This window comes from Heterodontus francisci, chromosome 26, assembly GCF_036365525.1.
Source record: "Heterodontus francisci isolate sHetFra1 chromosome 26, sHetFra1.hap1, whole genome shotgun sequence".
Lineage (NCBI taxonomy): Eukaryota > Metazoa > Chordata > Chondrichthyes > Heterodontiformes > Heterodontidae > Heterodontus > Heterodontus francisci.
Genome location: NC_090396.1, coordinates 66,819,292 through 66,838,825, shown reverse-complemented (window position 1 = coordinate 66,838,825; position 19,534 = coordinate 66,819,292). Strand labels below are relative to the sequence as shown.

The 19,534-nt window shown below is 41.3% G+C and overlaps 1 protein-coding gene across 1 annotated transcript in view; it reads left to right on the top strand.

The window, feature by feature from the left end:
• smurf2 (SMAD specific E3 ubiquitin protein ligase 2) overlaps positions 1–19,534 on the top strand; it is a 323,106-nt gene that overhangs the window by 280,759 nt on the left and 22,813 nt on the right. The window contains exons 12-14 of the mRNA XM_068058473.1: positions 8,525–8,732; positions 9,952–10,055; positions 12,340–12,454. Coding sequence (XP_067914574.1) covers positions 8,525–8,732; positions 9,952–10,055; positions 12,340–12,454 — 427 coding nt within the window. The remainder of the gene's footprint in view (positions 1–8,524; positions 8,733–9,951; positions 10,056–12,339; positions 12,455–19,534) is intronic.

The window sequence follows — 19,534 nt, the reverse complement described above, 5'->3', positions numbered from 1 at the left end:
GTCAGTGATTAGACGCAGATGGTTGAAGCAATTTTAGTTGATTTGCTTCATTGAGATAGGTCTGATTTGCCATTCTGATCAGCCATGGGTTTTTTAAAAGATGATTTTATAGCTGTATCAAGCATTTTAAAAATAGCTCATCCTCTTACACATTTTTAAGATGCTCTTTTTGCTTTCTGAAATCTTGTTGCATGATTTATTTTTTGAATTCAGAAATCTTCTAAATACAGTTCGAAGGTTGTTTAAGAATTAATACTTCTGTTGGAGAAGCTTGATGGATCACATTTGGGGACCTGTGTGACCTCTCATCTTTAGAACCTAGATTGTAACCAGCCAGAAATGAAATGAAATTTGTCTTTGTCTTCCTTCCTTTTATACTGAGGCTCCTTTAGATTTAAATAAATTCAGGCAGATTTTCAGCACCATTCCTTGATACTAAATGAGCCAGCTCATGTCTCATATGAGAAATTGAAGTGTTATTCTTCTGAGATTTAGGTTATTGCACAGTAGCGACAGACCAAAAGGAGCTTCAGTCTGCATTTAACTCTTGCCATACCTGACATTGCAATGCTTGTTGAGGATATCAACGGTGGTGTAGGGCAAGACATAAAAGTATTTCATTCGTCAGTGGTGTTGTCTCTCAGTTTGATAGTTCAAGAAAAGTTATTTAAAAATTTGAGCTTAGTACGTGCACTGTGTGTTTTGGCACTGGGCCATACAGATAAAAGATAGTCCAGGATTGATCGATGGTTTGTGCTGAGTTGGCCAAATTCAGGAAAGTAAAGACCCTGAGCTTGAACAAAGAGGAATGCAATTCTGCAACTCTACTACCCATCCAACCCCCACTTTGTATTGATTGTACAGCATAGAAACTGGTGATTTGGCCCAACTGGTCTATGCCAGCATTTATGCTCCACGTTAGCTGCCTACAACCCTGCTTCCATCTAATCCTATCAGTGTAACTTTATATTCCTTTCTCCCTATGTTCTTATCTAGCTTCCCCTTAAATGCATCTATGCTATTTGCCTCAACTACTCCTTGTGGTAGCGGGTTCCATATTTTTAACACTCTTTTTGGTAAAGGGGTTTCTCCTGAATCCCTATTGGATTTATTAGTGACTCACCTATATTTATGACCTCTAGTTTTGGACACCTCTACAAGTGGAAACATATTTTCTTAACATCTACCTGGGAAGGTTGGCAGTCCAGTAAGAGCAAGTTTGCATTTGACAGTCAATAGTCAACTGACTGTCTACATTTTCACGTGACCAATGGCAAGATACCAAAGGGCAGCAGTGCTATTGCACACTGTAGAACTGTACCCCAGCAAGGGTCGCCTGCTTCAGGAGTGTGGGGCGACAGGGGGAAAATTTTGAGGAAAACCTCTGAAATCACTATTTTAGAATACTGTTTTAAAGTTGCAAATTTCAGTAAACTGTTTAAACAAAGCAAAATATTTAAAAATAAGACAGAGTTCAGACTTGGCCACATGCCTTTACTGAAGCATACCTCAAGGTTGTCTGACAGGTGGTTAATGGTAAAGTCTGAGGTTTATAAGGCAGACGCTAAAGCTGCATTTGTGGTATTTAAAAACAAAAACTGCACCAATGAGATGCGTCCGTTTCCAAAATTATTTTGAAGCAATTTGTGCAATGTTGAGAACGCTATGAGGAGTAGTTCCTTTTATGTATAGATAAAGGAAACGTCTCAAGTATATAGTTTTGTGGTTATAATCACTCATTTTCGTACGCACTTATTAAGTCAGTCAATAATTTCCCTATTGTACAATAAAAAGTATAGTTTTTTAAATTCATAATCTACTGCAGGGGGAAAAGCTCTCAAAGTTGATGGAGCTTAAATGAAAGTCCATGAATGCTGGAAATGTACAGCAGGTTAGTCAACATTTAAAAGAGGAAGATAAGTTAAGGTTTTCTAGTGGAATTGTATTGGATAAGTTTTGATGAAGGGTCCCTACTGAGTTTTTGCTACCTTTATTGGTCATGTAAGTCCTACTTTTACTGTCCTGAACAGCCACAATAGTAGTCTTTTAGTATGACAGCACCAGGATGAGGGAGAGCTTACAGAGCGGTCAAAATTTTGTTACCCTTCCTATGAAATGCCGTGGCACGTTTTACTATGTTGAAGGTGCTATGTAAATGTAAGTTAATATTGACATAGTTTTATATCTTACATTCTCCACACACGTACAAACACACAGCATCAAATTTCAGCCATATTTCTTGGGGTGAAGGTAAAAGAAAGTAGTGGGTAGAAGTCTTGTGCTTCCCCCTAGTAACGAGGTGCATGTCGAAGCCACAACTTTTGGTAATACTGCTGCTACCGGTAGTGATTGAGCTCCTGTTTGCTGCTGATTTTGGAGCTGCTGACAGTAATTAAAATGGACTGTGTTACAGCCACATGGTAAGTGGTTCCCACTGTTGAACTCCCACCTGATCGCATTAAGTGTTTTTGTTATTAGGGTTTTAACCCCTTTGTGTTTTGTTTGTCAAATAAACAAATAGCGACAGGTTTTCTTGTAGGTTTAAAACAGAAGATTGATTATTTATTAAGCAATATGGCTTTGAAGTGAGGTAAGGTTTTGGGGTTCACGATAAACCTGTTGATTTCTCTCTGAGGTCAGGCCTGAGGTGTTTGTCGATTTTCTGTTGGTTGAAAGTTCAGTTTGAAGACAGGGGATCACTTCCAGTTCACTGCTGCACAAATTGAAATGTCAAATTCACAGCTGGGCACTTTCCTTTTGCATGTTGGATTTTCTCCCAGCTCTGAGCTGGACAAGCTTCTTCTTGGGTCTCCCTCCCTCTTTCCAGAGAGCTACCTTTAAAGCTAAATGTTTTTCGCATCTTATCTCTGAGAGACAGATATTTTCTTCCATGATGATAATGGCCCAGATGTGGCTACTTCACCCTTCTTTGATCCAGACGAACCCATTCATTTCAAAAATGTCTCTTGATGGGTTTGGGATGGATGTAATTAACACCTCTTAGCTTTGAATGTATTCTTTTGTCAGGCAGTTTTAATATACAAAGGCAAGGTCTTTGGACCTTCGGCAGCCAATTTTTTAAAGCACATTGTCCACTTTTTCAAAGAAAAGTCAATTTTTATAACTCTTCAGGTTGAGTGATTGTAGTTTCAATTGCTGAGCATCACACCTGTTAATGTTTTGCATAATCCAGCAGGAGCTCCATTGTATTTAATTGATCCCAAACCTTAAGATGGACCCACAGTGCAATCAACTACTTTGCTGTTCCCGGGTTAGACACTGGGATCAATATTGCGATAGCTGATGTGTTTGATTCTATGCATGATAAAGCAGTATGTTAAGCACTATCAATGCTCAATTTACGCACAAATTGTGGTGCTAAGCTACATAAGGCTCAGAATTTATTTAAATGAGGCCAGTACCACATTATGCAGTTCAACCGTACTCTAGTTGCTCTTCGCGCGGGGTTTCCAGTAAGAACTCCCAGTTTAGCTGCTGCTCAGCTTTGGGCCTGAAGATGAATGTTATATGCAGTTGACATAGGAAATCCTGAAAACTTGTGCCTGAAGACTAATATATTGACAATAACTTGCATTTGTATAGTGCCTTGAACATAGTAAAATGTCACACATTCTGTGTGTCAATATTTTGTATAAAAATCAGATTGGTGCTTAAAAAAGAGTGTATGTACATTCTTCTGATCGGAAGATCTAAATACAGAAGGCTGGATTTTGTGCACTTGCCCAAAACATTTCTATAGGATTTTGCACTAGAACTTATGCTTAGAGAGCTATTTGGCACAGCGCCCTGTACAGGGGATTAAGGACCTGTGTGAATGGGTCAAGAAACTGTGTATCTCCTTAACCAGTCAAATTGAAGAATAGTTACTGAACCACGCAGATTCTGAACCAGGAAGTATCAGTTAATATTTAATTCAATGCCAAATCATTTCAAAAGTGAAATAGAGGGGGAAAGAAAGATGGGATTAAGGAAGAGATAAACAAACGAAAAGTTAAAATTATTTAAATGCTATTTTTTAAATCAATGATTAAAAGCTGAAGGAATGAGTCTCAACACTTATAAAAGTTCATTTTCAGTGTCAAAAAGAGAAGTTGGCAGTAATTAAGACTTATTACACCTTTAAAATATAGTTCTGCTGGAATGGACAAGCCTTAACTTTTTCTGGCAAGTTCAGTGCATGTCTACAAGCAAGTACAAGAACTTCATGCTATTCCATGTATTTCAATGCTGAGTCTCTCAGCGCGATACCAATATAGCCCAGCTTCTTGAGGAACAGGACGACTGGGACAGCAACTTCCTGATTTCCACGTTTAACTACACATATGCGGTCGCCAGAAGTTGCTGTCTGATTAACATTTTAATAACTGTGAGCACGGATGGCTTCACTATTATTTACGAGCCATGGTGTACAACGTTGCATGCCACGATGTGCAGTCAAGTAATGCATTAATTGGAACTGTTCCATAGTATCACTACTGTGATCAGTTTTTGGAGACACAAGTTGGGACATGTTCTGGGGAGAGAATGTCAATTTTTTTGTTTTGAAATTATTAATTGAGTTCAAATTGGTAGTGATTTTACATAACTCCAAGATGGGGTTATTCATGGGTCCTGTGTAAATGTTTAGTGAATTTTCGGCTGAGTAGATGATGTCTGTCATAATTATCCACACGGCAAGACTTGTGTTGCTGTCAGTAGAGGTCTGGCTCATTCATAGTATAGTCTGGCTGTGTGACCGAGATGAAAGCCGGTTGCAAGCAGTAGCAAGTGGGTTTTTATCCAAAAATAATAACTCATATTTGCCTAAAAGCTACTAGAGTAAAGGAAAGGTTTTTGTTCACGCGTTTTGTTCACGTTTGTGATTGTGAGGGGAAGGATGAAGGGAGCAGAGAACAACCAAAGCAAGTACTTTTTAAGAAAAGCTGTATTTCCAGTTTTTGCAATTTGTGTTTTTCATCGTGCAGTCTCTACAGAGAATTTGGTAACACACAACAAATACTTGGTAGAAACTTAAAATAAGCTACGATGTGGCCCAAAGAGACTGGTTCCGCTGACTCCAATGTTATGAAACAGGTGCACTTCAAGGGGGTACCCCAGCTGTACAAATCTCAATGCAAATTTAATTTTTATGAAAACATTTAAAAACAGTGATTCTCAAGAAATACTGCTTTAATTTTTTCCAAGACTTCCATTGTATTAGAAATCATTACCCCAGTAGTTTAGAAATTTTGGATAATTAATCAGCTTTTTAAAATCTAAAATCATGCTTTAACTTAAATCAGACTTAGCACCCCTTTTCACCTATTATGCTGACAGTTTCTGTTTGAACGACCTGTTTACAGTGCAGGATATTTACTGTAAAATCATTTACATTAAAGAAGTGAAAATGACCAGCTTGAAACCAATTTGGTTTAAAAAGTGTACTTTAGAGTAAATAGCCAATGTGTAACTGATGCAAAACTTTATTGTTCTTCAGTTATAGCTATTCAAAACTTACTGTTAAAACAACGAATCAAAAGTACCTGAAAAGCCATATGTTTATGAGCCGCAGAAGTCTGCAAAAATTGCCAAGAATTTTTTAAGGTTTATTGCCAGTGGTAGTGCTGAAAAATTCCCTCATTCCTGTGGTCAGCTAGCCAGGGACGGTATCCCAGCCAGGTTGCTAACACAAACAGCATTTTGTAAGCAATAGCCTCTTGCCAATCAGTTCCTTGGAACAAGCTGTGTTACTGAGCTTAGATCAAAGGTGTAATGATTGGCATGCTGCTATATTTTGAAATGCTACTCATAAATCTGAGATCTTTTTTGTCTTGACAGTAGGTGAAAGCAAGAATCAGTGTCCAGAATTATCATTGCTTTCAGAATGACCCTGTTTAGTCTATGAATGTGTTTTTTCTCATGCAGCTGTTGCATTAATTAGATTATGGATCAGACTGAAGAAGAGTTCCGATTTGGCAGAAGACTGCTAAAATTTGCTTTTTCTTCTGTCTCTGATCCTCTTGCTCTGCATCAGGATCCCTGCTGTGAAGTCCAGAGAACTGCAGTCAACATTGTTTTAGAATAACTCTGCAAATATGGAAATACTTTTGAAATGTAGTTACTGTTGTAGTGTAGCAAAATATCTGTTTCTCCTCTTCCTCTCTGTTTCTTTTGTATTTCTCATATTCACCACATGCACGTTAAAAGAGGAAGAAAATCAAATGGCAAATATGTTTTACCTTTTTGAAGTATTGGCTTTTAAAATAAGCTCTTGTTTCATGTTCCAAAATTTGATTTGTTTTACGTCTTTAAAGTTATATTTGGTCATGTCTTCCAGTAAGTGATTTAGTAAATTACTGTCCAGTGTAGAACTGGTACTGTGCTACGGTAGCTCTGTGTTCCTGCTTTAAGGAGAGAAAACATATAGGTCTCCTTATTGCAATCCACTGATTCCTGATGAAACGCCTGTGCATGAGGCTAACGTGAGGAAAAGACAGGGATCAGCCCATCAAAGTCAACAGCCACCTGACACGGTTGGATTGACGGCGAGCTTCAAAAGCGGTGGGGTGCACGCGCGGAATTTGCCCCGCGGAGCCGCTGCGATATTTGGCGTGACGGTTCAGTTACATGGAGGGGCGGAACGCCAGCCCCCGATGACAGAGGAGGCAAGCACTCTGTCCCCGGCAACAGTGTCCAGCGCCACCGCGCAGGTGCTGGCGCCATTTTTAAAGGGCTTCAAGCTCTCCAGGTCCAGTTACATTTTTAAAGTTACAGTTCTGTACAAAATAAATGTGAAACCTTTTAGTAGTACTTTCAATCCCCTCTCCCACCCCACCTATGACTAATCAATCTATAAATTGACCTCTCTTTTTCCCCCCCCCCCCAAAAAAGAGTAAACTTTCAATTCTGAACTCTTTCTCTCTCCCCCAAGTTTGACCTTCGACCCTTTCCAACATCCCCTCAACAAATAGCAAGAGTTTTACCCGCTTGCCTCCCCCACACCCCCGGCCACCCTGAAAACTTCACTGCTGCCCCCTCCCCACCAGTTTGCCACCTCAGATCTCTGAACGGAGATCCGAAGGCGCGGGAGTTCCGGTAACCGGCTGGAATATCGGCGTGGAACGGCTGTCGTGACGAGGTAAGTAATTATGCATTAATTATCATGTATTTAAATATTTAAATTAAGCTTCCATCGCTGAGCGGCAGGGGAGCAGCCACAAGGCCTCGCCACCACCGGTAGGATGGGGCGGGGCCGTCCCAGCGTCTAGGCCCGTGGCAGGCTTCTCCCGGAGGTATTTATTGGCCCCACCGCCGTGACTCCCAACATTGGGAAGCTAGTAAAATCCAGCCCTTACTGTCTACATCATACTTAATGAACAGTTACTTCAGAAATGTGCAAGAGAGTTTGTGTAAAAGTAGGTAAAAATTCCTTTTCACAATTTTTTCCATTTAAATAAATAAATTGTGGCTGTACATAGATTTATTTTGTTAAATTATAATTCATCTAATTAATGGTTTATTCTCCTCTGGCAAAACCACCCACTACTCTAAGATCATCCTGCTGAGCAAAAATAACCCCGGCTCTGAACCTACATTTCTTTTTTTATTCTCTCATCTCTCCATGTGCTGTCTCTGAGCTCATCACCGTCTGTTCCCTTGACCCCCATTCCTATTAAACTGCTGACCAACATCACGCCTTCCTGGCCCCCAGGCCACCTGACGTTGTAAATGGCTCCATCTCCTCTGGTACTGCTCTCCTCCCTTTCAAAATCATCAGATGAATGGCTGTGCCTAAAACATCAGCATATTTTCTGTCCTTTACAGATGCTGCCTGACTTAGAGTGTTTTGGCTTGAAAAGTTCATTCCTATTTTCGCTAATGGGTTAGCATTTATTTTGAGTCAACTTGCCCCAATGTAGTGACATTGTAGAAACTGAGATAAAATAGTTAATTTAGGAAGTTTGCACAATATTGTCACTCTGTGGTAAATATTTGAATTTTATTATTTTGATTTGTGCCCTGAACCTCTTGGCAGGTGAACATTTTTGAGGCAATCAGTTTGTCTAATTTGTGTCCAAATCTTATTGCATTTGAAGGAAGTATCTTTTGTTTTAAGAGCAAGACGGCCTCTTTCTTCAGATATATGTCCTAATACAGTGAACAGAGCCATATTATCATTCATTTTAAACTGTGTAATGAACTTTAATACATCAGTATGTTTTTTTGAGGCGAGTTTGAAGGTGTAATTCATTTTTAATGCTCTACTAAGTACAGTAATTATACAAAGATGTCTGTTGGAGGAAATGGCTAATGCAGATGATAGTTTCTACCGTGCTATAGAAATAATGAGCAAGGAACTGTCTGAAGTTTGTTTATTTTCATTTCAACCTAATTGGAGTTTAACTCTTCCTGGGATGTACCAGAACTTGCTGCAGCATTTGTAATCTGCACTGGCATATGGTGTTTAGGTCAGCTTTAAACTGTTTGTTCTCCTCCTTCCTCCTGCTTTTGCTTCTCCATCCAGTCGTCAGAATCACCTGAAAGAGCAACAGCAGCAGCAGCCGCCACCAGCACCTCCGATCCTCCTGCCAGATGAAGCTGAATGCCTGACCGTGCCAAGGTATAAGCGAGACCTGGTCCAGAAGCTCAAGATCCTGAGGCAAGAACTCTCACAGCAGCAACCCCAGGCTGGCCACTGTCGCATTGAGGTTTCCAGGGAAGAGATATTTGAGGTACAGAGACTTTTTTTTAAAAAAATTATTTTCTTTGCAAATGCAACAACAAAGTTGCTGTGCCATGATGTGATTCATAACTTTAAAACTGAGATATTCCAGGGCTGTTGATAATTGCAGTAAGATAAATGATAGAACCAAGACATGGTGCTGTAGCTTCCAAATGCAGACTGTTTGTCAGTCAGCCTGCAAACAGCAGTGTAATGAGTATTTGTTCCAAGTCAAACCAGTGACCTATATAGATCGAGTATCCTGGTGGTTGATATATACCAGCTAAACACAGATCTTGCGTGTTGCCTGACTGGCACCTTATTCAGATATTCATATTCTGAGCTGTCTTTATTCTCTCTGTTACAGCAGTATTGTGTTTTTCCAAATTGTTGTACAATCTTTAAGCAATTTAACCCTTTAAAATTAGACCTTTTGGTTATTCATAACTAGTTTGTTCTCTCTAGAGCAGCTTGGATTTCTAATCAAGAGTCCATGAGTTGTGTTTTGTATTTGTCAGTTCCTCGCCTTAGTGTGTAGCAAAGAGGTAATCCTATTTTCCCCAGAGTTGTGACCAGGTGTGTGATGGCTGTGACTTGTATTCCAAGTATTCCGCGACCCTGTCTGTGGTCCACATTGTGCGACCCTTGACTGGAACTCTCTTTCTAAATTGCATTTATTTGCATAGATAAATTGGGGGAAGAGTTTAGTTTATTTATGTTTAGTTCTTGTATTTGTTTTCTGTTCTTTTGTGCACATAAAGAGAAGGTAGTAATTTGATTGTTCCTGGGCAAAGGTCCAAGAGCCCATTGGAGCAGTCACCAGGAAGGGAGCAGAGTTGCTGATATACTTCCAACTCTTTTCAATAAGGGCTCCTTCCTCTTCCTCCTGCTTGTGCAGGTTCCTTAGGGTATTTTATTACCAATGGAATATTTTTGAGTGGGTAACAATGCCAACCCATCTTTTTGAGACTACTTGCATCACAGGGACACACATGCAGTAGGCTCCTCGAGGTGCTGTTGTGTATCTTAGTTTACAGAACACAATGTGGATTGGATTGCTTGCCTGTGCCCTTGTGTGGGCTGTGATTATATTATTGGAATGGAAGGAGGGAGCAGTGGATAGGTCTTTATCACTTGAAGTGGGATTTTACATTTTGTAGTCTGTCATCCATTGGTTAATAATCTAGACGTATTTTTCAATTAATGGAGGATAAATGTTTTATTTGCAGGAGTCTTATAGACAAGTCATGAAGATGAGACCGAAAGACTTATGGAAACGGCTAATGGTAAAATTCCGGGGTGAAGAGGGATTAGATTATGGAGGTGTTGCTAGGTAAGTGATAGTTAATATAATGCATGTAAAAGTTTTTGTTTTTAATTTGTCCCTTTTTTTCACTGCTATTGCAACCAAGCTGTGCATGGGTTCCCCTTTCAATGGAAGGCGATTGATCAGTGCTACTGTAGCAGTTCATTAAAATGCACAATAGTAGTACAGGGTGACTTTCCCTCCAACTTTTTCCCCTTTGAGCTGAAATACTAATCCCACTGTTCACTCCAAATTGGCATGGCAGAGATCCAGAACTTGCCATTTGGAACTTTTGGCACAAGCTGATGCCCCCATCTCTCAGGTCACGTGATGGTGCCTTGAAACTAGTTTGTATATTGTATATTGCCTTTATACAATGTAATTGTTCATCAATAAGTACCATTACTTGCTGCAGCTCATTAATAAGTTGCTACCAATCTACTTTAAAATATGTTGCAGGTGATAATTTGAAAATGGTTTTAAATACAAAGCAAGTTGTGAGTATTGTTATAGCAAGTTAATGACAATATTTGTATTACTCTTCTGTTAAACACAAATTCTGCTTGGTGATCACAATTCTGTTTTAAATGGGTCTGTATGCAGCACCTTCTTTTGGGCCTCCTTATCTCGAGAGACAATGGATACGCGCCTGGAGGTGGTCAGTGGTTTGTGAAGCAGCGCCTGGAGTGGCTATAAAGCCACACAATTCTGTTTTAAATGGGTCTGTATGCAGCACCACCTTGTGGTTATATACTGAACTCAAATTCACTTGGAAGTGATCTTTAGAATTGCATAATATTTTATAGAAAATACTTTGCACTTGTATGGAATGAAGCATATCTTTTGTTCCTCCTTTTTTTCTGCCAATTGTCTCTTTCTTCTGAAGGTGTTGGTCACCCAAGTAGCCATTCTTAATGCATAAGCCTTTGCATTGACAGGCTGTTTTCTTGTGGAAGTACACAACCGAACCAGATCATCACTGGAGCAGGAACTCTAAGGGCACTGAAACTAATCCCACTGCTTTTACTGAACCCCAGCCAAGATTTGCTAACTCAGCACAGACTGGGGATCGAACATGGGAACTTGCTGCTTTAGCTCCTTACTGCCTTAACCAGCTGAGCCATTTGCAGAGCTTGTAATTTATCTTCCTTCTGCTTTCCCTTATCTGCAATCCTTTTTAGTTCAATTCTCTAACTCCTTAATTCAAGGAGGGGCTAATCTGTCGACAACTTTATTGCCTCAGCCAATGGCAGGATTCCCCATTTAGTGAATTGCAGGTGGGGATTAATAATCCCTGGGCTGTCAGCAGGCCCATAGGAGAGATCGGTGTTTCCCTGGGCTGTCTGACTTTGTATTATTTTAGCACATGCGCTTTGACGCTTGCTGGGTGGGGAGGGGACATTACAGTAAAAAAGTGACCCAAGAATCAACAATAGTTTATAACTAATAACACTAGACTAGTAAAAAAAATATATAGTTGTACATAAGAATGCACTTGTGATTATCCTGTCAACCCTTTATTCCCCTCTTCCCTATATTTTTCTTTTTCTTATCAGTATAATGTTAACCGTTTTTTTAAATGCAAGATTTTTTTGTATAATTTATTACTGCTTCCTCATTTCCAACATGTATTTTGGTTTGGGAAAAATGCTAGTCAAAAAGTCCCATTTGGCTGGCTGAAGAACTAGTCCTTATTTATCAACAAGTCAAATGCCAAAGATCCTGAGATTGACTTGGTTGTGAATGTGTTGACCAGTTCAATTCTTCATGCATGTCCAAACTGAAAGAGGCTGCTGGCCAATGACTATATTGATTGCATTCATTGAATGAGTAATATTATGGATACCACTCTAAGTATTCAGCTTTGCTATGTAAAGATTTAATATTTCAGTTCTGCAAATAATTGTGGCGATTGTAAACCATTTTATAAAGCCTTAATATTTTTTCGCTAAAGGAATTTATGCTGCCTACTTCAAATCTACACCAGAAACTGACCAGCTTCTGACCTAAATTCTCAGGTCAATTAACAATGAAATTCTACTTCATTGCAGCCTTTGTGATCTTAATTGTTTTAAAAAGGGAAAGAAAAGTGCCCTGACCTGTAACTGACCTGAGCATTGATTTCAACATTGCAGAGCATTTGCACCTTATAGCCTTAGAGGAACACGAATCTACACTTTAACAACAGAAAAATACATTGTGTGTTACATGCTTTTGTCCTTGTAAAGCAGCACATCCTCGAACTTGATACAGATTGCCGCTGAATATCTACTAATATAAAATAAAAAGATTTCCACTTTATTTCTTGCAGGGAATGGCTCTATCTTTTGTCCCATGAAATGTTGAACCCATACTACGGACTGTTTCAGTACTCCAGAGATGACATCTACACATTGCAGATCAACCCAGACTCTGCGGTCAATCCTGTAAGCAGAAGGTCGTCTTTTAATTGATGGCCCTGTCAGTTCCGCCATGTAATTGGTGGTGGTGGTTTGTTATTTCACAGTAAGATGTGGAGCATTGCCAGTAGGCCAGATGCCTTATAACTAATTATTGCAAGCAGTCCAATGAGATTAACCTGAGCAAGTGCAAGCAGAAGGAGCTGTATTAATGATGAAAACCCACAGGTCTGTGCACATGTTCTGGCTCTTAGTAAAGCACTCTACCTGGTAGAATAATTGACTGTTGATGGACAAGAATGGAATGAGAACTTAAGTTCCATTGAGAGAAGATATTTTTAAATTTAACTATATTAAGATGTAGGGATGAAACTGGACGTTTGAGATTTACTACTGCGCTGAAGTGTCTGTGGTAAGTCAGATCAATGTGTATAAGTTAATATTTCTTAAACAAGTAAGGGTTCTTCTCATTAAACTAAGAAGCTATGACAGTTAATGCCATAATGGATGGATGCTGTTCAGGAGCACCAGCAGTGATGATGTGACCGAGAACACATCACATTAACATTGGTGGAGGGCAAATGATACATGGTTTGAGCAAGCTGTGGAAGCACAAAATTTGGAAAATAATATATATTAGGGATCGTTTAAAATTGGTTAACATAGAAGTATGTGAAGTGATAAGTTTTGTTAGGACCGAGTTGGGAGAAGTGCACTGTCTTTTCGAGTTCCACTTCTCCACAGATCACAACATATATTTAAATGTTTACCCAGTTACTGATACAAAGAACAAAGAAAATTACAGCACAGGAACAAGACCTTCGGCCCTCCAAGCCTATGCCGATCCAAATCCTCTATCTAAACCTGTCGCCTATTTTCTAAGGGTCTGTATCTCTTTACTTCCTGCCCATTCATGTATCTGTCTAGATACATCTTAAAAGACGCTATCGTGCCCGCGTCTACCACCTCCGCTGGCAATGCGTTCCATGCACCCACCACCCTCTGCGTAAAGAACTTTCCACGCATATCCCCCCTAAACTTTTCCCCTTTCACTTTGAACTCGTGTCCCCTTGTAATTGAATCCCCCACTCTGGGGAAAAAGCTTCTTGCTATCCACCCTGTCTATACCTCTCATGATTTTGTACACCTCAATCAGGTCCCCCCTCAACCTCCGTCTTTCTAATGAAAATAATCCTAATCTACTCAACCTCTCTTCATAGCTAGCGCCCTCCATACCAGGCAACATCCTGGTGAAACTCCTCTGCACCCTCTCCAAAGCATCCACATCCTTTTGGTAATGTGGCGACCAGAACTGCACGCAGTATTCCAAATTTGGCCGAACCAAAGTCCTATACAACTGTAACATGACCTGCCAACTCTTGTACTCAATACCCCGTCCGATGAAGGAAAGCATGCCGTATGCCTTCTTGACCACTCTATTGACCTGCGTTGCCACCTTCAGGGAACAATGGACCTGAACACCCAAATCTCTCTGTACATCAATTTTCCCCAGGACTTTTCCATTTACTGTATAGTTCACTCTTGAATTGGATCTTCCAAAATGCATCACCTCGCATTTGCCCTGATTGAACTCCATCTGCCATTTCTCTGCCCAACTCTCCAGTCTATCTATATTCTGCTGTATTCTCTGACAGTCCCCTTCACTATCTGCTACTCCACCAATCTTAGTGTCGTCTGCAAACTTGCTAATCAGACCACCTATACTTTCCTCCAAATCATTTATGTATATTACAAACAACAGTGGTCCCAGCACGGATCCCTGTGGAACACCACTGGTCACACGTCTCCATTTTGAGAAACTCCCTTCCACTGCTACTGTCTGTCTCCTGTTGCCCAGCCAGTTCTTTATCCATCTAGCTAGTACACCCTAGACCCCATGTGTCTTCACTTTCTCCATCAGCCTACCATGGGGAACCTTATCAAACGCCTTACTGAAGTCCATGTATACAACATCTACAGCCCTTCCCTCATCAATCAACTTTGTCACTTCCTCAAAGAATTCTATTAAGTTGGTAAGACATGACCTTCCCTGCACAAAACCATGTTGCCTATCATTGATAAGCCCATTTTCTTCCAGATGGGAATAGATCCTATCCCTCAGTATCTTCTCCAGCAGCTTCCCTACCACTGACGTCAGGCTCACCGGTCTATAATTACCTGGATTATCCCTGCTACCCTTCTTAAACAAGGGGACAACATTAGCAATTCTCCAGTCCTCCGGGACCTCACCCGTGTTTAAGGATGTTGCAAAGATATCTGTTAAGGCCCCAACTAAATCCTCTCTCGCTTCCCTCAGAAACCTGGGATAGATCCCATCCGGACCTGGGACTTGTCCACCTTAATGCCTTTTAGAATACCCAACACTTCCTCCCTCCTTATGCCGACTTGACCTAGAGTAATCAAACATCTGTCCCTAACCTCAACATCCGTCATGTCCCTCTCCTCGGTGAATACCGATGCAAAGTACTCGTTTAGAATCTCACCCATTTTCTCTGACTCCACGCATAACTTTCCTCCTTTGTCCTTGAGTGGGCCAATCCTTTCTCTAGTTACCCTCTTGCTCCTTATATATGAATAAAAGGCTTTGGGATTTTCCTTAACCCTGTTTGCTAAAGATATTTCATGACCCCTTTTAGCCCTCTTAATTCCTCGTTTCAGATTGCGCCTACAATCACGATATTCTTTCAAAGCTTCGTCTTTCTTCAGCCGCCTAGACCTTATGTAGGCTCCTTTTTCCTCTTAGCTAGTCTCACAATTTCACCTGTCATCCATGGTTCCCTAATCTTGCCATTTCTACCCCTCATTTTCACAGGAACATGTCTCTCCTGCACGCTAATCAACCTCTCTTTAAAAGCCTCCCACATATCAAATGTGGATTTACCTTCAAACAGCTGCTCCCAATCTACATTCCCCAGCTCCTGCCGAATTTTGGTATAGTTGGCCTTCCCCCAATTTAGCACTCTTCCTTTAGGACCACTCTCGTCTTTTTCCATGAGTATTCTAAAACTTACGGAATTGTGATCACTATTCCCAAAGTAGTCCCCTACTGAAACGTCAACCATCTGGCCCGGCTCATTCCCCAACACCAGGTCCAGTATGGCCCCTTCCAGAGTTGGACTATTTACATACTGCTCTAGAAAACCCTCCTGGATGCTCCTTACAAATTCTGCTCCATCTAGACCTCTAACACTAAGTGAATCCCAGTCAATGTTGGGAAAATTAAAATCTCCTATCACCACCACCCTGTTGCTCCTACATCTTTCCATAATCTGTTTACATATTTGTACCTCTATCTCACGCTCGCTGTTGGGAGGCCTGTAGTACAGCCCAACATTGTTACCGCACCCTTCCTATTTCTGAGTTCTGCCCATATTGCCTCACAGCTCGAGTCCTCCATAGTGCCTTCCTTCAGCACAGCTGTGATATCCTCTTTGACCAGTAATGCAACTCCTCCACCCCTTTTACCTCCCTCTCTATCCCGCCTGAAGCATCGGTATCCTGGGATATTTAGTTGCCAATCATGCCCTTCCTTTAACCAAGTCTCAGTAATAGCAATAACATCATACTCCAAGGTACTAATCCAAGCCCTAAGTTCATCTGCCTTACCTACTACACTTCTTGCATTAAAACAAATACACCTCAGACCACCAGTCCCTTTGCTTTCATCATCTGCTCCCTGCCTACTCTTTCCCTTAGTCACGCTGACTTCATTATCTAGTTCCTTACAGGCTTTAGTTACTACCTCCTTACTCTCCACTGACCTCATTTGGTTCCCATCCCCCTGCCACATTAGTTTAAACCCTCCCCAACAGCGTTAGCAAAAGCACCCCCAAGGACATTGGTTCCAGTCCGGCCCAGGTGTAGACCGTCCAATTTGTAATAGTCCCACCTCCCCCAGAACCGGTCCCAATGTCCCAAAAATCTGAACCCCTCCCTCCTGCACCATCTCTCAAGCCATGCATTCATCCTGACTATTCTTTCATTTCTACTCTGACTATCACGTGGCACTGGTAGCAATCCTGAAATTACTACCACTGAGGTCCTACTTTTTAACTTGGCTCCTAACTCCCTAAATTCTGCTTGTAGGACCTCATCCCGTTTTTTACCTATATCATTGGTGCCTATGTGCACAACGACAACTGGCTGTTCACCCTCCCCCTTCAGAATGTTCTGCAGCCAATCAGAGACATCCCTGACCCGTGCACCTGGGAGGCAACATACCATTCGGGAGTCTCGTTTTCGACCATATACGGTCAATCATATACTCTACTCTTTATCCTCAGTTAAATTCTTCAATAAACAACAAAACTATCCAATAAGACTTATCCAGAAACGAAGCAAAGCATCAACACACAGATTGAAATATGAAAATTCCCTTTTAAATACACCACACACGCATGTGCACACACACACACCGGTTAACTGAAAAGTAGAGATTTTCTCTGCAGAGCTCTTTTACAAAAAAAAAGGAATACTTTGGCCAAATACTTGTTAATTCTTCAAGAGAAAAGAGATGTGGAAGGATGTCAGTTGTCCCTTTTGGTCTGGCATCCAGATATATGGAGACTGATCACTGGGATATTTTCTGGAGCAGTTCGTTCTGGAGATGTTGAGAAGTAGTCTGGTAGGCTTTGTTATACATGATTGGGTCTTCTGGATTCCCACACGTCCCGCCATAGGAATTTCATGGGCTATCCTCAGTGTTTGCTGACCATACTTGGGCGGTACCACTATCTGGTGAACAACCAGATCTTCATCCGCAGGTCTGTGAGGAGGTCACCAATTCCTCATCAGAATCCCATTTTTAATATACCAGCCTTCCGGAACTCCCTTTGCCTCAGCTTCAGTTAGAGCCGCTTGTGCCACTTTATGTAACTCTGGATCAGCGTGCTGAGCCTTGATCAGAGAAGACTTATTAAACATTTCCTTTGGATTATCCAAATCCCCAAAGAAAGTTTCAGGTATTCAGCTATCTGTCTGTGGTGCCAATTTTACCTCCGACAGTGGAACTTGTTCGGAGCCATTGCTCGGACCACTACACATGAAGGAAGAATTGCTGGAACCTTTTCCTGCAATTGTTCTGTCTCTTTGACTTCACGTGGTCTTTCTGTGACGACTGGAGAAGCTACTACCTTCGCTCAGGCCAAATCATTCCCCAGGAGTAGGTCAACTGTCTACAGGTAAACGATGGACAACTCCTACAGTTACCATTCCAGACATTAGGTCACACTCTAGGTACACCAGATACAAAGGTACAGGTATATACTCACCGCCAGCACCATTCGCTAAACACCATTCCAGTTCTGATGAAGGGTCACTGACCTGAAATGTTAACTCTGCTTCTGTCTCCACAGATGCTGCCAGACCTGCTGAGTATTTCCAGCATTTCTTGTTTTTATGCCATTCACAAAAACCTTGGCATTCACCGTGCTCTCTGGTGGAAATGCTATGCCTTTCCCCAGGTGGCTCCTGTATTCCTACCTGCCTCACTTGAGTGATAAGGAGTTATTTTTTCCTTTTGAAAAGAATTCCCTATAACACTCGGGTATTTTGTTCATGTCCCCCGCACTCACACCGGTCTTTGTACTTGGCCTTACAGCTGCAGTCAGAGCTACAGCCTGATCTGTTGTACTCTCGGTCAGGGCCCCTTTCTCTACATTGGCCTTGTGTACCCCAGTAAGTCCCGTAGGTTTACCCCACAATTTCCAGCATTCTGCACAAAAGTGTCCCACCTTGTGGTCATGGTAACATTTGGGTTGCGGACCTCAGTTCCACCCTCAGCATCTTCCTTTCTGGTTTGAGAAGGAGATCCCAGGGTCTTCCCAGCTATCCCTTCCTGCCCCCGGCTACTTGCCTTCCTTTCACCCTCCCACCTTCTATCCTTCTTGGGTTTGTGGGGGTGACAGACAAAGGCTTGTAAACAAGCTCGTAATCATCAGCAATCTCAGCTGTCTGTCTGGCTGTTGAAACCTTTTGGTTCTCTACATGGTTCTTACTAAGGGAGGGAGTGAATTTTTAAATTCTTCCAGGAGAATTAGTTCCCTACGTGGCCTCTACCTTTAGTGACCGCATCCATGATCAAAATTAATTTGCTTTACCCTCTCAAATTCTGTATAAGTCTACCCAGGCTGCCTCCGGAGGTTCCAAAATTTCTGTCCGTATGCTTCAGGGACTAACATAAAAGCAGCGAGAATAGCCATTTTTGCCATCTCATAATCTGCAGAAACTTCCTCAGAAAGCATGGCATAAACTTCATGAGCTCTGCCCATCAACCTGCTTTGCATGAGCAGCATCCCGCCATCCTTCGGACACTTCATCTGTCTGGCTATCTTTTCAAAAGAAATGAAAAATGCCTCTGTGTCCCTTTTCTCAAACTTCAGGAGGGCTTGCACAATTTTAAACAGCTCTCCACTGGGTTCTGGGCTGGAATCAGTTCTTTCCTCACCAAAATTTTCCCTGGAGTCATGGCCACACTTTTGTCTTAGTTCCAGCTTTTTTAATTTGAATTCCCTTTCTTCCCTTGTTCTCTTTCTCTTTCTTGCCGCTCTGCTTGCTCCCTTTGAAATTGTAGTTCAAGTTTTTTTTTATTGTCAATTCCTTATCCTGTTCAAACTCAAGATTTTTCATTTGCAATTATAACAGAATCCTAGCTAATTCAACTGAACTACCATCTGGATCACTTTTTTCTTCCAATTGCAACTGCTGGCTATTACTTCAATTATGTCTGCTTTCTTAGTTCCTGGTTTTAACTCTAACCCCAATTTTGTTGCCAATGCTATTCGCCTAACCTTGATTAAGTTTCTCAAATCACTCGGGGATAAGTCCTCCTTCTCCAGAAAGGTCATAGCAACTGACAAATCCATTCCCATAATAGGTGTACCAAAATTATGAGGGGCCTACATAGAGTAGATAGGAAGGACTTGTTTCCCCTAGTGGAGAGGTGAATTACCAGGGGGCACAGATTTAAGGTGATTGGTCGAAGGATTAGAGAGAACATGAAGAAAAGCTTTTTCACCCAGAGGTGGTGGATGTCTGGAATTCACTGCCAGAAATGGTGGTGGAGACAGAAACCCTCAATTCTTTCAA